At 39.9% G+C, this 25,740-nt stretch overlaps 1 protein-coding gene across 1 annotated transcript in view; it reads left to right on the top strand.

The window, feature by feature from the left end:
• Positions 1-25,740, top strand: part of LOC124156976 (NADPH oxidase 5) — a 214,222-nt gene that overhangs the window by 50,008 nt on the left and 138,474 nt on the right. The window contains exons 4-5 of the mRNA XM_046531419.1: positions 1,702-1,799; positions 7,583-7,703. Of these exons, the coding sequence (XP_046387375.1) occupies positions 1,702-1,799; positions 7,583-7,703 (219 nt within the window). The remainder of the gene's footprint in view (positions 1-1,701; positions 1,800-7,582; positions 7,704-25,740) is intronic.

Below are 25,740 nucleotides of genomic sequence, written 5' to 3'. Positions count from 1 at the left end.
CTTGCCTAAAGGCCCTTTTAAGGGCCCTATGGACTTAGAAGTGGCTGTATCCGTAACGGATACAGCCACTGCTGATAACAGCATTACTTTAGTCTTCTTGTGATTAATCCTCATCCCATACTCCTCGCAACAGTCTTCTAACGCATCCACTAGAGCCTGTAGTCCTCTCGCTGACTGGGTAATGAGCTCCTGATCATCCGCGAACCTCAATGATTTGAACATCATTACTCCCACTTTCACTCCAGCTTCCAACTCGTCCCACGCTTCTCTTACCATCTCCTCAGTGTATGCGTTAAAAAGCAGCGGCGATAAAGGACAGCCTTGCCTCACACCTCGGCTAATGCTTGCCCACTCAGATTCTACGTCTGCTACTCTCACATGCACAGTCTGGGTCATATAAAGATTACGAATAAGTCATCGATCCCTCCAACCTACGCATATTTTCTTGAGAATATCCATTAACTTTACCCAGTTAACTCTATTAAAAGCTTTTTCAAAATCCACGAAACAGACATACACGTCGTGGTCATATTCTCGGTCCCTATCCACCAGGAACCTCATTATCGCTATTCAATCACAAGTTAATTTCCCTTTTCTAAAATCACATTGATCTTCGCCGAATTACTCGTTTTTCCTCGCCTCCATTTGTCTGTTCAATATAAAAATATTCAAGGACCACTTTCGGCGCGTGCGATATAGTAACGGACACGTAGAGATAGGCTAATACTACTATGATCTCCATATTCCAAAGCTTTCTTCTTTTTTGGTAGTGGAATCAGAACCGTCTTCACGAAATCCTTCGGCCAACATCCCTCCTCTTAGATCCTGCGTACTAGTTCGAAAAACCTTATCTTACTATCCGTCTCTAGAAACCTCAGATGCTCAGACAGTATAAAGTCTACACCCATTGCTTTCCTAGCCTTCTTTTCACGAAGAGTTCGCTCGGCTTTTTCCATCTAAGATTCCCGGTGCAAGATTAACCTCCTCCACTTCACTTTCATCCTCTAAAGTCAATCTTTCCGGAATGTTCTCTCCGTCAAGCAGATCCTCCACGTATCCCTTCCATTTTCCCTGTACCTCTTCTCGCTTGGTTAGCATCCTTCAATCTTTGGCCTTAATTTTATGCATGCCTTGCCCTCTTTTGCCGCCTGATAGCGACTTAACTTTAGCGTATAGCGCACCTACCTCTCTTTCCTTCAGGAACACTTCCATTTCTTCACACTGTCTTTTCCACCTAGCCTCCCTTGCCCTCTTAGTTTCTCATCCTTATCGATTATTATGTTCCCCATACTTTCTTTTGCCATGCTCTGTGCCCGTTGTTCTTTCAATTTCTTCTCTCCTCCTTTTCTTTTATCATTTGTTCCGTTATCCACGGCTTCTTTATCCTTCGATTGTCAACGTAGTCCGTTGAATTCTCAGCTGCTTTGACTTTTCCGGTTTCATATCATGCATCATATCCTCAGCATCATACCCTCAATAACATAACCCTCGATGTCATTCACTTACACAAATTGGCTGACTTTCGGTCTTCATTCCATCTCCGCGTCAAAGTGTTCCTCTCCCTCTGTTTATCCCTACTATTTGGATTTACATTCGCACATGTTGCTGTGAATGAATGTAGAAAGACCCTTTACGGCGAAAAGTGCGAAGGTCCCGGACCGGTTGACTCAGATTTGAACTCGGTCGACGTTTTATTTTCAGGTGTTGGATAAACTGTTTCGCTTGGTGGACCAGGATTCTGCGGGCTTCGTGACTGTGGATCAAGTGATGGAGTTTTTGGCCAATCTGAGCAACTCAAGGTGAGCTATTTTTTTATTATTGTCGATGGTGGTAGTGTTTAACAAATGCAAAAAGGATCGCCTTTAATCCCGTTTTTCGATTCCTCCTTTTTTTAAACTATGTCATTAAATATTGACGGCGTGAATCCTTTCACACTAAAGTCGGTGTCGTCACGAAACCACGGAGTTTAGCAGCTTATAGAGGTAGCCTATGACGAAATCGACCTTTCTACAAATCGCTTGATGAACTGAGCATACAATTTGACAAGCTGCTAAAATAATTTGATTTCAATAAATGAAATTTATTTCGTTCATGGCTTCTAAATCTTAGAGCGGGAGTTCATTGCTTTTTGCATTTTCTCAGAGCTTTTGAATTTGCCATCAAACAGACTTTTTTACATAAAATGCTGTCCGCATTAATTATCTAAATGAAAGCGGTGTTTGTAGTCAAATTAACACGCTACGTGCGATTGGCGAGAATTCTCGTATTTTTTTTCGTGAGTTTTCCATACGGATGACGAAGGCTCTCGTCATTTCGTCGACTTAAACAATTGAAATGTGCACTTTAAGGGTATTTGGAAGTACGTTTTAAGTTGTTTGCTCGTAACTTATTATGAATGAATCTATCGCAATTTTTGTTAGGTGAAGCTATATTTTAAACATTAGCCTTTTTACAATGTTTAAACTAGGGATGGACGGATCCAGGATTTTTTTCGGATCCGGATTCGGATCGGATCCTTGATTTTCGGAGCCGAATATTTCGGATCGGATGTTTTCTGATCCAAATGCATTTTCAAATTCCTGCAATTAAACGAAGTAATTATTCAAGTTTATTCTGACTACGTACAATCGAAGGAATGCTTGTTAGATTTTCGTACACATTTTTATGTTTTCATAAATTAAAAATAATTTTTCAAGCTTTCAAGTTGTTTTTTTAAACATCTTTACATGCTCAGGACCTAAACTGTTACGCTTGGGTTTGGAAATGAAAATAGGAAAAATCTTCGGATAAAACACTGACCAGTGGCGTAGGACAAGAATCGCATGCGACGGCACATTCGAAGAGAGAATCGGAACTCTCTCCACCCTGAAGCTATTATTTAAAATATCGGCTCCATATGCGATGCCTTTCGCGACTTTGGGTCCGATGTATCCGATGAAGGGCAATATCCGCGGATATTTGGATCCGAGGTATATTTGGATCCAAGGTAACCGATCCGACCATCCCTAGTTTAAACCAATGGCAGATCGCCCAAAGTGGGCCATATTTTCCTCATCAGCGCCTCTGTCCGGACATCCATTCACGTGTTGACTTGTTGTTGATCATGGCTACGCTATGTCGGGTAACTGCATTGCAGTTATTTTTACGATATTCAGCCGTTGCTGGTAATCGACGTTGTGGCTTTGTTTTTTGAAAATGGTGGTTTTGTGTTAAGTGGCTATTTTATGTATTTATTGCATTGGGCGTGTAAGTGCTGATCTAGATCGTGGGTATTTGAAATGTGGATTTTCGGTTTAGTTCCATAGAGGAGTCAGTAGATAGTTTTGTGTTTTGTTGAGTGACTGTTGGAATGATTTTGCCATATCATTGAGGCATTGTGTCATTGTTTTAATTTTTAGGTTTTCGTGTATGTAAAAGTTTCGAACGAACCAGGGAGCTCCCGTGATTGTTCTTAGTGTTTTGTTCTGTATTACTGTAAGTTTGTGTGAGTGTGTTTTGGCCATGGATCCCCACGCTGGATATCAATATGTAAGAATGGGTCGGATCATGGCCGTGTAAAGAATTTTCTTCGTGTGTAATCCCAGGTGGGGACTTTTTAGGAGGGGAAAAATGGCTGCAGTCGCACTTCTTGCCTTTTGCACCGCTGCTATGGTGTTGGCGCTCCATGTTAGCTTTTCGTCTAAGATGACGCCCAGGAATTTGGATGTTTTGCTGCGAGAGATTCGGGTGTTACCATAATAGACCTGGGTAGAGAGTGATTTTTTTGTTTTTCTTGCAAACTGCATGACTTGGCTTTTTGCCGGATTCAGTTTTAATTTCCATGTAGACATCCAATCTTCGATGTCGTCTAGGTGCTCCTGGACCCGGTCAGCGGCCGTGTCTGGATCGAATGATTTTGATAGGATTGCTAGATCGTCAGCATATAGGAAGGTTTCTATATTCGGGTGAGAAGTTGCTCATGGTGCTCTAGAGTGCTGTTTATAACTGAATGGCTACGTTCCCGCTCGGTGTCCAACAGAAGATATTTCATACGTTGACAAATCGATAGGAGCAAGGAATACTCGTTTATATAAAACACAGCTGTTTCATTCATTTGAACGTGGACTCGCGCTGTGAAGTACTCATTTAATCCTTTTAGGGTTTGGGACTGGGCCCGAGGAATGGGATCGGCGTCCCACTGACAAGTTGGTCCCAACTGGGGCCGGGTGTCATCCTGTGATTTCGTCGACACGATGGAGCTTCGTACCGAAGAATGCAGGCAAATAGTGCATTGACTGTGCAGTGACTCGTAACTTGGCCCCACAAGTCACGAAAGGGTTAATGTGCATGCCACCACATACATATGTACTATCGTTTTCAAAAGTATGTAGACACCCAGGAGTTCCACTTAACCGAGGTGGCCGAGTCGGTGATAATTTGTGAGGTTGGCACATAAAGCGACCAGCATCCCTCACTCGTATGCCACCAAGAGCCAACGAAGACGGAGGTGGACGCGATCTGGCTAAAGGGATGCCGACTTACAAAAAATATTGGGGTGGCCCAAACCGGGGATCTTGTCTGGGAAATTTTATAAGTAGTAAGTTAAAAGTTTTTTAAGCATTTTAGAAGAGTCATATGATCAACATTAAAACCCTGATAACTCGAATCTCGATATCTGGACACTCCGGGGAAAATCGACAAGCCTGACACATTTTTTCCTCACATCCATAACGAATTTTTGAGGGGGCTCGCATGCGACGGCACATTCGAAGAGAGAATCGGAACTCTTTCCCACTGAAGCAATTACTTAAAATTTCGTATCCAGATCCGATGTCTTCCGCGACTTTGGATCCGATGTATCCGATGAAGGGCAATATCCGCGGATATTTGGATCCGAGGTATCCGATCCGATCATCCCTAGTGCAGATGATTAAAAAAAAATAGTACTGAATTTTCAAACGACTGAAGTTATTTAACTAAAAGTAGCTTCCGATGTAATCCGCATCCTTAAACTTTTAACATCAAATTGAATACGGTAGCGGTAATGCCGGAAAAAAACGAAAACTCCTAAACGCGTACTCCTGGGAAAGCAATTAAATCAATGTAATAAGCACTTTCAGTGTAATTTGCCCACCTAGTGCATAAGCGTGGAAAACAATCAACCGAATGTCAGTCTACAAAATATGATGTCAAGTTCGTTGTAGTAAAAGCCGTAGCATTAACACTTTAAAGCTTATTCAAAAGGTGCTTTTTATTTGTAATTACTAGAATAGAAAAGATTTTTTCATTATATACATAAATTACCCATGGCGCTAAATTTCTTACGGAGGTCGTCCAACTATCCCCATGTATGTGCAGTGGATAGTTTCAACATAAAAGCGACAGATAAAGAGAAGGTAGAGTTCTGAAGAAGTTAGAATTAGTCAAGCGTGCTGTGAGAATATTCTCGGACGACAAAGTAAAGGATAGGTTCTATTTTGCACTCAATAACTGCTGCGGGCGTACAGAAAGCATTTCACAGATGTTAAACGAATTGGGTTGGCAGCCACAAGAGACTCGAAGGCTGCGCGCTAGACTTGCTTGAGCAATGGAGAATGCATATCTTTGTGAGCTAGGCGGAGAACATCATACTAGGGCCTCAATACGTTTCCTGGTCCGACAGAAGCGATAAATTAAGAGAGATATTTTGCCGAACGGATTGGTATGGTAATTCGTTTTTCAATCGCACAATGAAGGACCTTAATAAATGCTAGGCGTAATTTTCCTAGTGTTTCTTGTAGTGTGTAAACGGCAGGTGTCCTAACGCCCCCGCCAAACACCTATTGATGAGACTTGCAGGGTAGTATGTAGATATTGATGTATTAAGATGATGATGAAACACTATTACTAATTTTACACTTATTAACGCAATTCATATCACCCATATTTTTAAACTTATTAACCGCGCTTCCCCGGAGTTTGCTGTGATATTTAAGGTGTGGTGAATTAGCCGAGTACGGTGTTTTTCTCAAGTTTCCAGGGGTAAAATGAGAAGAAACTAATTTATTGCCACCTGGTCCTTATACTAATTTTGGTGAGCACACCCACTCTATGGAAAGCGCCGGTGCCTTTCATCACATTATTTTCCAAATATTTTGTGAACTACAACTATAAATTTAAAAACTATCATTATCGATCGAATTTCAATTATTTTCATTACTCTAGGGTATTTAAAATTGATTTCAAATACGAATGATATGTGATTATTTTGCTATAACTTTAATTTATATGTCAAGGAATTAAACTCAAAGGAGATTTGATTGTAATTAGCCGAAAAGACACGAAGATACAACTATTCTTACCTCCCCTGATTATTTCTTCACCGTAAATGAACCTTTTTAGAAATGTTTTCGCTCACATAAAGTCATCATTTTAATAACTTTAGTCATTTAAAAAATTCAGTAGTAACTTTTTCTTGAGCCATCTGCATTGATTATGTCGATGTTCAGGATCTATATTTTAAAAGTGAAAAAAGTGTAATATATTGATTCGAACCCTCCCATAACTTTACCGCAGCTACCGCACGTAGTATAGATGTACTCAGGCACGGAGCCACGTATTGGTAATAGATAAACGGTGAGTCCAAATATGAATCTAAAGATAAGAAAAACCTCGCCACGGTCTCCGAAAGAAAACACTCCACGCACAACTTGAGTTACCCCGGTACACTCCATCCGCTAGTCTTAATTCCGATTGGGCTTATGCTCCTGGAGTTCGACTCCAGCTCCGAAAGCTGGGTCGCGTCCACCTCCGTCCTCATCGGCTCTTGGCATACGAGTGACGGACCCGGCCCCATCAGTTAAGTGGGACTCCTGGGTGTCTACATACTTTTGAAAACGATATTACGTACTTGAGATTCGAGAGACTGCCGTTGGCTTAGCAGTAACACATAGTACAAAGTTGGTCGCTCGCGGTCAGGAAAGTTGTTACCCATTGTGGTGATGTGCGGAATTCGGACAGTCGCGGTGGAGGCAGCTGGAGGCAGTGCGCGGATGTTCTCATCTAGTGAGGCAACGCCACCTTGATTGAGGCAGGCAGAATATGCGGGGTTCAGATGAGCCGCGAAGAACGACCATGAAATTTTCGTATGAAGCATAAAATAATGTTTTACGCGACACGGATATTGGCGAAAACGGAAGAATATCATCCGCGTCTTATACGTGAATCGAGATAGCGAAAAGGCCAAACAGCCTCAATAGGGAGGATGGATATAACCTCAGCCGCAAATGGAGAGGGTTCCTGGCCCAATCTAATGACCAACGGCTATCACCTTCCGCGAAAATTCAAAATCGGGTCAACAATGGGTCAACGAAACCTGTATAAGCTCTGGACGAGAACGGTTTCCCTCCCGTTCTCTTAATAACGCTCCCAGTAGGAGGAGTGAAACGTTGAGTGTGAAAATGTTCCCTACGCAGCGATTCCCGAAAACAACCACCAACAACGACCATGAAACATCTGAAAATAATGACAGATTCAGAAAATGCCCGAGAGAAACGCTTTTAGTTATAAATGGCGATGCATTCGTGCTTTTTAATTGAAAGGCTGTGGATTTTTTTCTTTTCAGACCCAGGAGTGGCATCGACAAAGACAGCTTGGAATGGCTGGAGAGGTTGTTCCGGAACACGGTGGGCGACCAGCGCGAAATTCGACAGGAGGAGTTCCGCAAGATAGTCATCTCGAAAAACGCAAGTGCCAGTTCCTCTATATCTCCGACAACGTACATCTACCACTCGCCTTCGTTTCACTTCTAATAATTATAATGACTTATACTTATTTGATCCAATTGAAACCTACAAAGGTGACAAGAGTTACAAATGATTTTACAACGGAATTATTTGTTACTTTCTCAATTTCGCAATGCCTGTCTGTTACTAATACAGTCGAAGACTACAGCACCGAATGAAGCAAAATGTGGCGGGAAGATCTTTGGTGTGCCCAATTCACATATATATACTGCATGAAAACGGCTTTCGGCCCTCCGAGGGGCACTTTCACCGCAACAACATGATGACCCAGGAAAAGAATAGGGTTGCTCATCTTTCCACCATGCATGCAATCTTTAACTCCACCTCCATCTCCAGGAATCCGCCCAAAGTACGGGGCTCATGCCCCAGAAAAAATGGAAAATCATGACACGTGGTACTCTTAAATATCACATCGTAATATAAGGGTTTTGTGAGACTTGAAGATTAAGTGCAGATATGATGAATCCAATTTATCTTCTTCCTTATACCTTTGTTGAAGTTTAAGGGTTCTCTTTTATCTACTAACTGCAAAGCGAATCGCTTAAGCCGATTCATAAAAATAAGTAGCAACGAATTAGTCGAAGGGAGCACTAGTACACCCTAACGTACAGTCACTTTCAAAAGTTTTAGGACAAAGGTTGTGGCGCCACTTCTGCTCCTCGAGGAAATTGAGTTTCCCTTACTACTTTTGTTGCCACACTGTTCTGCAAAAAAATAGTTCAAAAAATGCCTGGCTACAATTTAGGGTGTTTCTGGCTAATTTTGGGTCGCTGAATCCGAAAATGACCTCCGTTTTTTCTATAACCCACCATGTTTTACGAGCAACCCCTAAAGTTGAGAAAATGACCCCTTATCTAAACCTATCGCTTTTCAAGGAACTTTTACTAATTTAATCTGCTTCTGATTGAAAAAAACTGACATTTTAAGGCTATCAGGGTCAAGAGAGAGACAAACTTTACTTGGGTTGAAAAGATTTAGGGGGTGAAAATTGAAAATAAAAAACTTTAAAAACACTGAAATAACCATTTTTCTTCGCTTTTTATTGCGTATGATATAGTAGCTAATGGAAAAGTTTTTAAGGGATGAATACACTGTTCATCCCCCCTGTAATTCTGTAATGGATTAATATAACATAAAATATAAGAGGGGAATGGTGGTATAGGAGGGGGTATAGGAGGTGGTATAAAGAGCTGCCACAAAAATCTGGAATATGGGTTTCCTTTATAATAGTGGCATATCCAACAGGAACCAAAGGTAAATCGTGGCCGTTGTTCAGGAAGACAACCATTAAACTTGTCTTCGACGAGTTGATAAATAGCCTCCATTGGTCTGGATCATTCGTAATCGCTAAATCCCTCATCAGTTCTTCAATATCCGTGCAGAAAATCGGATCATCATTTTCATCATCCGTACAAAAAATTGAGTGAGGGTTGACTGTCTGTCTCTGTGGTAAGAAACATTCATACTAACGGCCAAAAGATTCCACTGCTGCAAATGCGAGCCAAGAAGTTGTGCTTTACCCTTTGGTAAGTCAAAATCTTGTATTAGATCACAACAGGTCCATAAATAATACATTAAATAAATTTTTAAAACGTTATTAACTATTTTGTCTATTTACAGTTGAACTTTGTGTCAACATTTTTTCTATTAGAACTCATATGAGAAATCACCCAGCATAAAATTTATATGTTGAAAAAATGTAATTAAAAACACACCTCATAAATTTATTAATGAACCTTAATTAAATTGACATGAATATATAAAACATGAGAAAACAAAAAGAATAAATTTACCAGCGCAGTAACAGATTTGAATCTGAGTCCTAGCCGTCACTGTCCTCATCAGAAGTTTGCTCCTCCAGTAAAAGTAAGTTTCGTATATCCTTTGAAACATTTCTTTTAAAACTTACACGCAAATATCTATTGATATAAGAGGATCCGAAGTAAAAAGGATCCTTCGGAAAAGATCTCCATTTTAGCTAAGCGCAAAATTTTTCGCGAGTGGTACAGTCAATACGAATGCGTTTAACAATACAGGTACCAACCTGAGAAAAGAGTTTCAAAAAGAGAATACGGTAGTTCCCTTCATCAAAGAAAACGAAAGGCATTGATTGCGATTCGTTATCCACTAGTATTGTATTCATAATATACAAATTATTTGGTTTTAGAAATAGCGGTTTAGACGAATGACATTGGTCGATTTTATCCTCATTTGAAAAAGGCCAGATTGGCACCCATGCAATGCCACTCCACGTGACGTCACAGGGACATAGATTCTATACATCTACATCTACATAATACCCTGCAAGCCACCTCTAGGGTGTTTGGCAGGGGGTGATCAATCACCAGCATGCAGCATGCATTTGGACTCCCACATGCACACCACACCGTCCAAAAAACGTCCCGTATAATAACAAACTATACTACTATATGCTGTTAGAAATAGAATATAGAATAGAAATTCAGAAACATGCAGTAAGTTTTACATAGGTTAGTAGGCTACACTACAAGTCATGCTATCTATTTACGCGTTCTATTGCTGCCGTTATAATCTCTTATTGATCGTGGAAAAAATGACATTCGGAATCTGTCAGTTCTGCAATCTATCTCTCTTATTTTATTTATATGATCTGATCTTCCGTAGTACGTTGGCGTCCGCAAGATATGGTTAACTTCGTCAGAAAAGACACTGCTCTTGAATTTATCTAAAAGGTTTAGTCTATTTTTCAATCTACGGTCCGACAGAGATTCCCATCCGAGTTTATCTAAGAGGTCAGTTACACTAACAAGACTATCGTAACGACCTTTCACATACCTGGCAGCTCTTCTTTGCACGCGTTCTAACTCTGTTATTAAGCCTTTTTCATGAGGGTCCCAAACACTGGCAGCGTATTCCAAATGTGGTCTAACGAGGGAAAAGTAGCTAATTTCTCTCACTTTGTCGTCGCACTTTCCTAATATTCTTTTAACAAAACCCATTTTACGATTAGCTTGACCGGTTCCACGATCCACGATCAATAAGAGATTATAACGGCAGCAATAGAACTCGTAAATAGATTGCATGACTTGTAGTGTAGCCTACTAACCTATGTAAAACTTAATGCATGTTTCTGAATTTCTATTCTATATTCTATTTCTAACAGCATATAGTAGTATAGTTTGTTATTATACGGGACGTTTCTTGGACGGTGTGGTGTGCATGTGGGAGTCCAAATGCATGCTGCATGCTGGTGATTGATCACCCCCTGCCAAACGCCCTAGAGGTGGCTCGCAAGGTATTATGTAGATGTAGATGTAGATGAAGATGAAATCAATCAGAAATACTATGTTAAACCAAGAAACTCGAAGCCATCTTTAACCACTTTAATGAAATACTTCCGTTGATGGCGCTGAGAATTTTCGTGAAAAGCGTTGGAAAAAGCACAACTAACTATCCAGAACACCACCACACACAGCAACACCACCACAGCAACACCTACAGCACAGTGACCTAAGACCGCACACAAGGGCAAAGAGACAATCTATGGAAAGTTTTGTTTTGGTGATTCAGGCTTGTTTCGGTGATTCATTTGCATGTGACAACGTTTCATGACAAGGCGAGGGTGTGAGGTCCGTTTGGGGGACAGCGATTGGCTGCAAACCGTTTTGGCTAAGGGTTACCCACCCCTTCTTCTGAGCTGTCAACGGACAACTCTCTGCGGCCGGACTGTAAGTAATGATCTACATCTACATCTACAAATTACCCTGCGAGCCACCTCTAGGGTGTTTGGCAGGGGGTGATCAATCACCAGCATGCATTTGGACTCCCACATGCACACCACACCGTCCAAGAAACGTCCCGTATAATAACAAACTATACTACTATATGCTGTTAGAAATAGAATATAGAATAGAAATTCAGAAACATGCATTAAGTTTTACATAGGTTAGTAGGCTACACTACAAGTCATGCAATCTATTTACGAGTTCTATTGCTGCCGTTATAATCTCTTATTGATCGTGGAAAAAATGACATTCGGAATCTGTCAGTTCTGCAATCTATCTCTCTTATTTTATTTATATGATCTGATCTTCCGTAGTACGTTGGCGTTCGCAAGATATGGTTCATCTACATCTACATAATACCCTGCGAGCCACCTATAGGGTGTTTGGCAGGGGGTGACCAATCACCAACATGCAGCATGCAAGAGGACCGCCACATGCACACCACACAGTCAAAGAAATATTACGCACAATAGAAAAATGTACATGCTTATTCATAAAAAAATTGCTAATGGTTACTAATTCCGAGAGCAAATACATGCAAGGTTAGAACTACGAAAAAAACATGCAATGGGTGATTCTAGCGAGCGTTGCCATTAATCCTTTCAATTGAGACAACATTGCTATCCTTAATAGTACGAGGGAAGAATGACATTTTAAATCTCTCTGTTTTGCAGTCTATTTCTTTTATTTTTTTCTCATGATCGCGTCTACTATAGTACGATGGTAAACGAAGGATATGCTTCACGTCGTCTGAGAAAATATTATCTTCGAGCTTCCTAAGTAAGTTAAGCCTATACTTCGATCTACGCTCCTGTAAAGATTCCCATCCTAACTCGTTTAACATACTTGAAACGCTGCACTTTTTGTCGTAACAACTCATCACAAATCTGGCCGCCCTACGCTGTACTCGATTAATTTCACCTATTAGTCCTACCTCGTAAGGGTCCCACACGCTAGCAGCATATTCCAAGTGAGGCCTCACTAGAGTCAGGTAGCTTATTTCTTTCACCTTTTTTGGGCATTTACCGAGAATTCTTTTTACAAATCCAAGTTTACGGTTAGCTTTCCCGCATACTTCACGTATGTGCTTACTCCACGAAAGATCCCGGGTAATGGTGACTCCCAAGTATTTAACGAATTCGGTATTTGGTAGTGGAATCCCGTTAGCGGTGTAGCTCCTTCTTGAAGATATATCCTTTTCCCAAAAATTCATCACCATACTCTTTTCAAGATTTAATTCTAACTCCCAAGTACTGCACCAGTCATTTACGGCAACGAGGTCCTTTTGCAATGCTAATCTATCGCTAAGGTCGTAAATTTCACGGTATACCACTACATCATCTGCGAAGAGGCGGATTTTGCTCGTGACCACGGTGGTTATATCGTTTATGTAAAGAAGGAACAAAAGAGGGCCGATAACACTTCCTTGGGGTACGCCTGAGGTAACTTGAATTGTATCCGAGCTAACTCCATCCAAAACAACTCTCTGTTCGCGATCCTTTAGGAAATCTTTTATCCAACCAATAACGTGTGTATCTATGCCGTATGCTTCCAACTTTTGAATCAGCTTTAAATGCGGAACCTTATCGAATGCTTTTCTGAAGTCTAAAAATATGGCGTCGACTTGAACATATCTGTCACCCGCGGATAAGATATCGTGAACGAAGAGAGCAAGTTGAGTTTCGCAAGATCTCCCTTTTCTAAACCCGTGCTGCTCTTTTGCTAACAGATTTTGGCTATCAAGATGAGCCATTATCGAACTGAAAATAATATGTTCCAATATTTTGCAAGAAATGGAAGTAAGTGAAATTGGACGGTAGTTACTAGGCTTTTCCCTATCCCCGCCTTTAAATATAGGCGTGACGTTCGCTGTTTTCCAATCGTTAGGGACTGTGTGTTCTGCTAGAGATTTTTCGAACACTATCTTCAAGTAAGGCGCTATCTCTGACGCTGATTCCTTATACACTCGAGCTGGAATGAGATCAGTACCTGTCGATTTCTTTGGATCAATAGAGCTGAGTTGTTTTTCTAAACCACTGTTTGAAATACAGATAGACGGCATCTGCTCTTGGTAGAGTCGAGGTAGAGGTGTTGACATATTGGTCGTGAAATTAGAGAAGACACTATGGAAAAAGTTATTTAAGAGATTAGCTTTATCTCGATTGTTCGTCACTCTTTCGCCACGTTCATTAATGAGTGAGGAGATTGTAGCGCAATTTCCCTGTACCTCCCTCACATATGACCAGAAAGCCTTAGAGTTGTCATCTAAATATTCGCCCAATATTTTTGTTTTGAATTCACTCAACGCCTCCCTAAGTGTTTTTTTCGTCTCTTTTTTCAATTTTTTATAATCTTCACGCATTTCTTGTATTTTCTCACAAGTAAGTCCCGCATGTATCTTTTTTATTTTAGCGTGAATTGCTCTCTGTCGCTTAAGAGCTTTACGGACTTTAGCATTTTACCATCTCGGTTCAGTATTAAAACGTTTTAACTTACTGGGAATCGTTTTATCCACGGCTTTCTGTATAATACTAATGAAATTCTTCCATGCTTCGTTTACCCCAAGATTGAGAGTGGCGTCTTTGAAAACAGTGAATGAGTTCGTCAAGTACTGCTTTAACCCTTCAAAATTCGCTTTATGGTATAAATAGACCCTTCTTTTTGCCACAGGTTTTCTATCGGAGACGATACGAAACTTTCCATGCACTGCCTTGTGGTCACTTATACCAGCCACAGCCTCAGTGCTGATAACGCACTCTGGAATATTCGTTGCTAATAGGTCTAGTATGTTGTTACCCCTGGTTGGTGTATCTACTAGCTGAGTCAAGGAATTGGAATAGAATGAGTAAAGCAAAGTTTCGCACAGGTCCTTGTCTTTCCCTCCACTTTTAAAACAGTATTTTTCCCAATCGATAGATGGAACATTAAAATCGCCGCCAATTATGACACTACTACGATTTTTCTGAGAAGTAAAACGTCTTATCTGGTTATCTAACTCTAAAACTGAATCTATGCTTGAATCTGGTGGTCTATAATATGCGCATATAAAGTATCTCTTAGCTGAGCATTCGATTGAGCACCAAACACTTTCCAATTCACTATCTCCAAAATTCTCGGCTCTGCTTTTGATCTCATCCTTGACGGCAATGAATACTCCTCCTCCTGTTCTCGTTTTACGGTCCTTTCTGTATATGTAATATGATTTCGGGAAGATCTCTCGGTCGTGTATTTCATCCGATAGCCAACTTTCAGTTCCTATGATTACATCAGCTTCTGTATTTAGAATTAAATGGTGGAAATCAGCAACTTTGTTCTTAATACTACGGCAATTTACAACTACGATCGATAAAGCTTCTTTTATACACGGTTTTGTGGACTTTCCTGATAATTTAAGGCTCCCGGATACCTAGTCCAAAAACTACGCTGCAGACGTCTGGGCCGATTCGTCTAACGCCTCTGTTATTCTATGCACATAACATTTGAATGCATATTTACGAAGAAGAAAGATCGATATTTGAAAAGATTATCGTAATTTTTCATTTCTCGTTTTTCACGCTGCAATATTGACCACGGAAAAACACGAAATCCGGTAAAATTGGCTGCCTGCTACGGCGTGTATAATGACGAAACCCAAAATGTTTTACAGTCTTTATAAACTTTAATCCTTTATCTTCATATTAATTTATACTATTTTAATGTAGTCCTCATAGAAGCGGCACTAAATCAATCTATGCGAACCTTTGCACGCTATTTTTGCGCTCTCCACGGCGGCGACGTTCTCCCGTTCACATCGCCCTCAGCCACTGAGCGAGTCTCATCGTGGCAGTGGAAGGGGACAACGCTTGTATGGAGTCTCTTGCCTTCAGTTCGCCGGCAGCCGCCGAGCTGCCGGGTATGGCGGGAGAGAATGCTGCGTCATTGCTCTTTGCCGCGTGAGGGTCGCTCTTGTATGTGTGATGCGTGCTTCGGAGCCGAATTTTAATCTTGTCCAACAACACGCTAAAGGACATGAATTGTTTCACGGTAGGAGCGCAGAACGCCACGTACTATTTAACAGTGCCTTATTGCCAAAATACTGTCATACCATGATGATTTTTCCCTGACTCTTTTGTTCCGATGCAATTACAAAAAAAAACATATCAATACAACCAAGATGCATTTCCCACATTGCATGCGAGGAGATATACTTCGTACATTTGCTATCGGTAATGCCGGTTTATTCTCAGCGAGGAGGATTGCTACAAATGACCCTGGTCAGTTTATATCCGCTTCAGTACTGCATTTTACCCTGATACATCTGTTCATTTCGAGATTAAAAGTTTCCTCTCATCGGTGCAATCTCCCTTGCCATAATTTTATACGAAAAATAAGATCAATTACATTAATTCTGCTAAAAATGAAAGATTAGCTTTATATTTATGAGTCTCGAATGTTTATTTTTTAAGAAATTCATTAGTTTAAATGCCTAAAATTATGCAACAAATATAATTCTTGATAGCTCGAGTCACGTCATAGATTACGCATCGTATACCAGCGTGCAGATTTACATCCGTGTGTTCTATCACCGAAATTTTCCATTTTTTGTAATTGAAGTTTTTTATAACGTGCAAGTCAAGAACTCATGGACAACTTGTACTATGCATGATGCATGGAAACATGTTTGCTTAATTCATAAAAAACTTGCTAATTCTAAATTGGCAATTGTAATAAAAAATGCTAATTCTTCGGTGCATGCATTTGTCAATTGACAGGAAAATATTTAAGACATCGGTCTCTTACAACCCACGCTTGCACTCTACGGTCCCTAAAATAGAATTTTTCTTGGCTTCTTTTTTGTATATTTGATCAATTGAGCCGGAAACTTAGATGAGTAAGTTATAATGCAAAAGATATGGCAGCATTTTCGAATTCGTTATTCCTACATACAGGGTAATGGTCTAATTTTTCTGTGGAATGAGTGTCGTTTTTTGGAAACTTAAAAATAGATAAAATATTTTAGGACTAGTTTTGTGTCTCTCATTATTTTAAACTTAAACAGAATATCATATCGCACACTATTTAATTGATTCAGGGATCCATAATTTTTTAAAGAGGTAACAGGATGCACGAATGAGGAAAGGATTCCGCACTCGCGTCATCGCAATCCACGCAACACCGCATATTTTGATATTTTGCAGCATAAAAATGAGATAATTTGATTCTCATCTTCCCACTGTCCTATTCGTCTCTCGTCAATCCTTAGACCCTTGGTTTTTACTGCAAGTTCGCTCGCAGTTTCATCATTATCAAGTAAGCCTTATAAATCGAAAAAATAGGCATCAGTTTCAAATAATGTTACATTTTCATGGGTATCGAGTGAAGGACTTCTGGTTAAATTAGAATGAAATCACTATGGCAAATGCTTATTTCTTTTATCGGAATAATCTTATATTTCCCTTGGATTGGAACTGCCCGAAGATTTTTTTAATCTGGGACGGAAGTCATTGGAATATATGGTTGCACTGGACGCTTCCTCCGAGACGATACAAGTTCAAATCACGCAAGTGATAAAACAGAGTAGCTATTATGGGCTTATCTTGAACTGTTCGTGATATCTGGTGATTTTTCCGGGTATTCTTCCGCGTTTATCCATTTTTAGGACGATATTTCGCCAAGGTTCCAGTTGGTTTCCTAGGTCCACTGAAGTGTCGATGAAGAACAAAGAAGGCCGCTACTACCCGAGAATAATCAGGGAGGCAATTGAAATCGCCACAACAACAAAGAACTTCAACCTTGAAGACGGCTACACTCTCTCCAGCGCGAGGAAACGGGTCCTCAAAGATCGCAACCAATCAAGGCACACCTCCACAAAAAAGGCGGAAAACGGGGTGTATATAATATGAACAACTTTATGCATCTTTTCAGTGACATCAAAACTATCGAAAAACTTGCCCAACATCCTTGCATCTGGGCGGAGACCTCAATGGCAAAAATACCGACTGGGACTTCAAAAATTTCGCCAGAAAAGCGAAATATAAAAACACCACAAAAACCTACTATGGAACTGAAGAAATCCCTGATTCCAAGGAGGTAAAATTCCTAGGAATAATGCTGGATCCAAAGCTCTCTTAGAACAATCATATAGCTTACGCCACCAATAAGACACAAGCAGCAAACAATTCCCTCAACCCTCTGCTCAACAGGAGAAGCCGAATGAAACTCGACACCAAAAGAACAATCTACCTTGCCATGTTAGGCCCTCTTCTCACTTACAGCTACCCAGCATGGGCAGGGACTTCATACTCCAATCTAAGCAAACTATACGTCAGCCAAAACAAGATACTCAGACGAATTGTTGATGCACCATGGTTCCTCAGAAATGACTATATCGCAAATAACCTAAACATTCCTCCCCTCTCCCAACACCTAACCAACCTAAAGGACAAATTTGAAAAATCACTAAATACAATAGACAACACTCTCATACACGACATATGGGACTACCATCTTTTCAGTGGACCTGAGGAAGCCAACTGAAATGTAGGGGAAATATTGTCCTAAAAATGGATAAACGCGGAAGAATACCCGGAAAATCACCAGATATCATCATAATCTCCGCGGAAGCTTACTTGGAAACTATTGAACCGCTCGTTCACATCACTGGGCCTTAGGTCGTAGGCGGCGGAAGACTGACTTGATGTTTGTGTGTTCATTGATGTTGCCACTTGGTCCTCCACCTCTGGCAGCCCTTCCTTACTCTAGAATTTATACGCTATTATTATTAATAAAACATGTGCACCTTCCCATACACAATTTCGTCGATTTACCTGCGAAGCCAATATTTGCAGTAAATACGCCGCAAAAAGCATATTTTTTAACGATATATTTTTTTTACTCACGTCTCGAACTGAAAGCTTTGGTTGAATAAGTAATCGTCTCCAGAATCTCCCAAAGAACAAAGGAACATATTCACCAATAAAATAACTTTTTAACAATTTTATCAATTTACTTTTCATGCGTGAATAGATTATGTGAACATTCACGCCCATTCTAACATTGGCAACAACGTCCTCCAACGATACACCGCCTGAAAATAGCCAAAATTATTGAGTCCGTCGTGCATCGATACTTATTTGTCAATTTATCTGTAGCATTTTATAAAAGTAAAATAGTAAAAAAAATATAAAATTAATTTTTTGCGATAGATATGTTATGCTTCGTTAGTTTTTACCAGAAAGACTTCTGCCGGGAATTGCATTTGAAAAGGGATTTGAAAGTTTTCTTTACAGAGTAGCGCCATGCAAATTGCATTAACATATGAAAAAATATGATATAAAAGTGAAAAGCAAAGAAAAGAAAGCATATTTTTTCATGAAGAAGGCATTGGTGAAGTGGTATAGCACCCTTGTCCGAAACTTATTTTATTGCTGGCACTGATAACTCAACATTTTTATATATCTCACAGCGAGCATCATTGTAATATATGGTAATGAACAAATTGATAATATTAACAGTGACTCCAGAGATGCTACAAATACAGATCTAGAAGATACTCCGCAAACCAACAAAACAAAATCTGACGCAGAAATTGCCCATATGGTGATGGTAGAATTTATGCCACCTCCCATCCCACATAAATATTGTGGTGGATATATGTTATGGTAGAGAGGAAAGTTAACTTCAAAAGTAGCTTCAGTATTAATTGGGAAGCTGAGTAAGACAACGGTATTAATTAATCCGGTAAGCGGTATGGATTCTGGTTGTAGAGTTTGAGGAACGACCCACCGACTTAGTAGCAGTTCAAGTCTACAAGTCCGCTATCATTCGTATGGAGATAGAAGTAGACGAGGTAATAATAAGTGAAATGCCTGGTTTAAAAAAACCAAGTAATGATGGGGAAGTATAACGCCTCAGTCGGGGAGGGAGGAAGGGCTGGGAAATAGGAGATTTTGGGTTAGGAAACGCGAAACGAGCGGGAAGAGAAATCAAAAAAATATTGCAGGAGAAACAAGTTATTCGTCACAAAGACCTAGTCCAATTATCCTAAAGTGCAAAAGTCCACCAGGAAGAGTCCAAGGGATACGGAGATACATCAGAAAGACCACATAATAGTAAAACAGATGTAAAGGAATGGCGAAAAATATATCCCATTCTCCCTAAGGTGAACGAAACGAAACGAAATATTCAAAAGACTCGTAAAATAATAAAGGTGAGGAAATAGAACGTTGAAACTTTAATGGGAATGCGAGGATAGATTACTAGAAACCTCTGGAGATTCGTATGACAAAGAAAACTAGGATAACGAAGGAAATTAAAAAAGAAATGGCGGTGATAAGGAAGTGGAAGAACGTAGACACAGTACAGGGAAAATTCTAAGTAAACATAATCATCTATTACGGTGAGAAACTAAGAAGGGAGAAAGAATTGGTGGAAAACAAGGAGAGAGACTGCGAGGAAATGGAAAAGATTCAGAAGTAACGAGAGGTAGATGCGTTGTACGTCAAGGTGAAGTCGCTATCTGGCGGCAAAAGAGGACAAGCCATGTCAAAAATTAATGCTAAAAATGGAAGAATGCTAACTGAGCAAATCGAAGTTCAGAGTAGATGGATGGGGAAAGAGGAGGATCTGCATGGCATCGGAAACAGGCAGGAAAGATTTAACATGTAGAAGAAGCAGTGGTGTGGCATAATCTTGAGCCAAGGAAGAGGCCGCTTCTAAGACATGGAAATCAAGGGAGCTCTCCCTGATATGACCTTCGTCTCCCTGATTTCGCGACAATGGAAAATAAGGCAAAGTGGTAATGAGAATATTAAAGAGAAGAATAGAGAAAAGGACTATCGATTACTTGGGCGAAGATCAGTTTGTATTCAGAAAAGGTAAGTAAAGATGTTGTTGAAGTTTATTCGGGATTGCCACCGGATAAGGTTCTCCATCTCTGCCGACGCTTCGATGGCCATCGTCATCAAGCCCTGATGACGATGGACGACTCGGCCATCGAAACGTCGGCAGAGATGGAGAACCTTATCCGGTGGCAATCCCGAATAAACTTCAACAACATCATTTGCCGGGAAAACCTCAGATCTTTCTTCGGTAAGTAAAGATGCTATTGCGGTTATGAGGTCGCTCGTGAAGAGGAACCTAAGCTATAATCAGGTTGTGTTTGCCTTATTCGTGGATTTTGAAAAAGTATTTCATAGAGTGGACTGGACAAAATTATGGATATTCTCTAGAAAATAGGCGTCAGTTGGAGGGATAGGCGACTCATTTGTAATCTTCATTTGGCCAATACTGCGCAAGTGAAGGTAGCGGACGGAGAAACTGGGAGGGCAAGCTTTGCCCGAGTAGTAGGGCAAGACTTTTCACTATCTCCATTGTTTTCTGGAGTATACGCTGAGGTGATGGCAAGAGAAGCGTGGGATGAGGTGGGAACTGAAGTAAAAGTGGGAGGAATGATGTAAAATCAGTAAGGTTCACGGACGATCAGGCGTTGATTAGCCAGTCAGCAAGAGGGCTGATGAGTATAGTGGATGCATTAGACAAGAGATGCGATGAATATGGCATGAGGATTACTCACAAGAAGACTAAAGTCATAATTAAGTTAACCAAATTTCCAGGAAATATAAAATTATCCACGCAACGCTTTACTCCCTCCGAAGTAAATGTTACCATAGAGTAAGAATATATACTTACTCTATGATGTTACCCAAAATTTATTAAAACAATTAATAATGTGTTAGTACAATCATAATTAAACTACTTGATAACCTTCTGGGGAGGGGTATTAAAGTTCGAGCAATTGGTTGCTGATTCTCCAAAAAGCAATAGCTTGATTGCTATCAAATATAATTTGAACCGTCCTTACCTATATTTGTAGATTTACAGTTCTCCCTTTACGTCATCATAACCTTTTCTAAGTATTCAAAATTTTCTACCCCATAAGAGGATATAAACCTAAAGAAGAAGCTGAAAACAATGCATTAAATTTAAGATCTACAAAAATTTATATTTTGCCGACGCGTAATTTTTCCGTTCAAACGCTCATTTATCTATGTAAGACGAAATTGTTTTCTTGATGGTCAGAAATTATAAGAGGATCAAATAGTTTAACATATTTTTTAAAGATTAAGTAAGTGGTAACTTATTGTAGAAAATCCAAATAAATTAATTGGTTGATAGTGCGTTTAATGCTCAATATATTTTTTTTGCACGGCAGGCTGAGATTTAACAAAAATTGCTATTTTTTCGAGCATTTATTATGTTTCGTATCTGGTCTCAGCTTACTAATTTTTTCAATTCGTATTGTCATTTGTTTTGAGGTATCCTACAGGCAAGACCTAAATGGGATTCCTACTTTATCCTAATTTATTTGAAATGCGCTCTTAATGATGATTCCACGGATAAATAAAAATAAATTGGTCAACTTATTATTTATGCGGTTCGTAAAGAGTCACGAGCTACGATTGAGACACAAGATAAAAGTAGGTGGACAAGAACGGAGAAAGTGAAGCGGACGTAGACGAAGAAGAACGACGAAGTGTAGGACATAGTAAGGGAGGAGAGAAAACTGTGTTACAGGAAAGAATGTTGGTTAAGTGAGAGATAGAAAGGAAATAAGAGATTTGATGGAAAGGAATTTCATAGTGAATTGAAGAGGAAATGATAGGAGGAAGTACAGCCAGAATGTTTAGTAAATACTCATTACAAACCTACCTTAATCGGTAGGTTACTTTAGTAATTATATATAAATTTTGGCACATATTTTTGTACGGATTATAGTTATGAAATTTTTATAAGTGATTAAAATACCATAGCATGCGTCTTCGTTATCCCTAACGTCCAGTTGCAGCCTTCAGGAAGAAGAAATTTCTTCCCGAGATTCCACACTTGATGATTACTGTGAAATCCGATAAGGAAATATTTATCTGAAGCGAAGATCAAAAGTTTCTTTGAAATCCAGGGGAAACAGAATACTCCACGAAATATACGAAATAATATAGAAACGCATTGTATATTTTTCTTTTGTACTCCAAGTGGATTTAATAAAAAAATTAGATGGACAAGGCTTTATGGGAAAACCTCATGGACGAGAAGTTAAAAACATTTTACCTTCTTCCAGAAATACTTAAATTGGAAAAACTAAGAAATTAATATTTTTATGTATCGGGAGTTACGTTTTTCATTGAAAACGAAATCTCTAAAACATTTTGACGGGTTGAAACACCATGAAGAACAAACGATATTCTCAAAAATGTCAAGGAATAATAAAACTGTACCTTTCAATTCTTACTTGCCTGATTTTCTCGCTACTACATGAGATTGCTTTAATTAGTAACCAAATCAATTATTAGAAATTTTTTGAATACTTCCGGGTTTTTGGAGACGAAATTTCACCAATCTCTGTGCTCTACACTTCCGTAAATAATATCCATTTCCCAATCTCGAAGACCACCGTGTTGCCTTGAGATTCGTCTACTTCCATGCGGCGCAGAGGCTGAGCACGGTGACACTAGGCTGTTCAACAGTCGCAAACCCGAGCGAGAAGGTTCCCAAAATTTCAGTCATCTGAACCCATCCCCTCCACATCGCCTCCCCTCCCTTCCCTAAACACTGCCCCCTATGTTCCCTGCCTCGAGTCCAAGGCCAGTTGCTAGTCGGCTAGGCTCGCTAGCCACTAGGCCGAGTTTTTGAGGGGTGGGGGGAAAGATCCACAACTCGAAAGTGGCCGATGTATCCGGGAGCCTTAAGTTTCTCATTGCATGCTATATTTGATTTTTGTGATGCTCTATCACTATTTTCACTTGGGCTATTTTGACGTTTTGAACGCTTTATTGCTGTTTGGACGGAACCTTTTACCCCACGATTTACTATACCCATATCTACCCTACACTCTGCCCTACTCACTAACCTAAAAAAGGCCTACAATGCTCGAAGATTCTACTCGCTATACACCTCGCTGACTCGGCCGTGTAATGAACTCTGAAATATATGGTTAACTTCGTCAGAAAAGACATTGCTCTTGAATTTATCTAAAAGGTTTAGTCTATTTTTCAATCTACGGTCCGACAGAGATTCCCATCTGAGTTTAACTAAGAGGTCAGTTACACTAACAAGACTATCGTAACGACCTTTCACATACCTAAAATACATAATAAAAACGACCTTTCACATACCTAAATGATTATTAATACCTTATCAAACGAAGGAGACTTTCCGAACTTAGGTAATTTTAATGGGTGATTATTAACACATGTTTCCCTGAGCTCTGTGCCTCATGCATGCATTGGTAATCTCAGACGATGTAAAACTGAAAAAGGCTTAATAACAGAGTTAGAACGCGTGCAAAGAAGAGCTGCCAGGTATGTGAAAGGTCGTTACGATAGTCTTGTTAGTGTAACTGACCTCTTAGATAAACTCGGATGGGAATCTCTGTCGGACCGTAGATTGAAAAATAGACTAAACCTTTTAGATAAATTCAAGAGCAGTGTCTTTTCTGACGAAGTTAACCATATCTTGCGGACGCCAACGTACTACGGAAGATCAGATCATATAAATAAAATAAGAGAGATAGATTGCAGAACAGACAGATTCCGAATGTCATTTTTTCCACGATCAATAAGAGATTATAACGGCAGCAATAGACCTCGTAAATAGATTGCATGACTTGTAGTGTAGCCTACTAACCTATGTAAAACTTAAAGTATGTTTCTGAATTTCTATTCTATATTCTATTTCTAACAGCATATAGTAGTATAGTTTGTTATTATACGGGACGTTTTTTGGACGGCGTGGTGTGCATGTGGGTGTCCAAATGCATGCTGCATGCTGGTGATTGATCACCCCCTGCCAAACGCCCTAGAGGTGGCTCGCAAGGTATTATGTAGATGTAGATGTGGAAAAAATGACATTCGGAATCTGTCTGTTCTGCAATCTATCTCTCTTATTTTATTTATATGATCTGATCTTCCGTAGTACGTTGGCGTCCGCAAGATATGGTTAACTTCGTCAGAAAAGACACTGCTCTTGAATTTATCTAAAAGGTTTAGTCTATTTTTCAATCTACGGTCCGACAGAGATTCCCATCCGAGTTTATCTAAGAGGTCAGTTACACTAACAAGACTATCGTAACGACCTTTCACATACCTGGCAGCTCTTCTTTGCACGCGTTCTAACTCTGTTATTAAGCCTTTTTCATGAGGGTCCCAAACACTGGCAGGGTATTCCAAATGTGGTCTAACGAGGGAAAAGTAGCTAATTTCTCTCACTTTGTCGTCGCACTTTCCTAATATTCTTTTAACAAAACCCATTTTACGATTAGCTTGACCGGTTATTTCTCGAATATGTTTATTCCACGATAGATCATTATTGAGTCTAACCCCTAGATATTTCACGGATTCAACTGCCTTTAACTGGGTGCCCCGAATGATATAGTTACGCTGTAGGGAGTTATTCTTCTTCCAGAAATTCATTACGACGCATTTTTCCAAATTTAATTCTAACTGCCAAGCATCGCACCAAGCTTGGATAGCAGCAAGGTCATTCGTTAGTTCATCTATATCTTTGCTGGAACGGATTTCTCTGTAAACTACAGCGTTGTCTGCAAATAATCGTAACTTACTCTGCACTACTTCGCCAATGTCGTTTATATAAAGAAGGAATAGGAGTGGGCCAATGACACTACCCTGAGGGACGCCAGAAGTGACTCTAACCTCATTGGAGACTGCACCGTCTAATACTACTCTTTGGACGCGGTCGCTCAAAAATTCTCTAATCCAGGAAATGACATCTTCGTCTAGACCATAAGATTTCAGTTTTATCATTAACTTTCCGTGGGATACTTTATCAAATGCCTTTTTGAAATCAAGAAAAATCGCGTCTACTGGAATGTTGTCTTCCCCGGAGACTAAAATATCGTGGGCGAAAAGCGCTAACTGAGTTTCGCACGATCTGCTTTTCCTGAATCCATGTTGAGTTCCCATTAATAAGTTTTGCGCGTCTAGGCGTTTCATTACCGAGCTGACTACGATGTGTTCAAGGACTTTGCAAGAGATGGACGTTAAAGATATCGGCCTGTAATTAGATGGCTGTTCCTTGTCTCCACTTTTAAATATAGGCGTTACATTAGCGATTTTCCAGTCATTAGGCACTTCGTGTTGCTTGATGGATTTACTGAATATTAACTGCAAGTAGGGGGCAATTTCTGAGGCTAGTTCTTTATATACGCGAGAAGGGATTTC

The sequence above is a fragment of the Ischnura elegans genome, chromosome 4 (genome assembly GCF_921293095.1).
Source record: "Ischnura elegans chromosome 4, ioIscEleg1.1, whole genome shotgun sequence".
In the NCBI taxonomy this organism is placed as follows: Eukaryota; Metazoa; Arthropoda; class Insecta; order Odonata; family Coenagrionidae; genus Ischnura; species Ischnura elegans.
The sequence above is the reverse complement of the archived record's forward strand: the minus strand, read 5'-3'. Positions and strand labels throughout refer to the sequence as shown.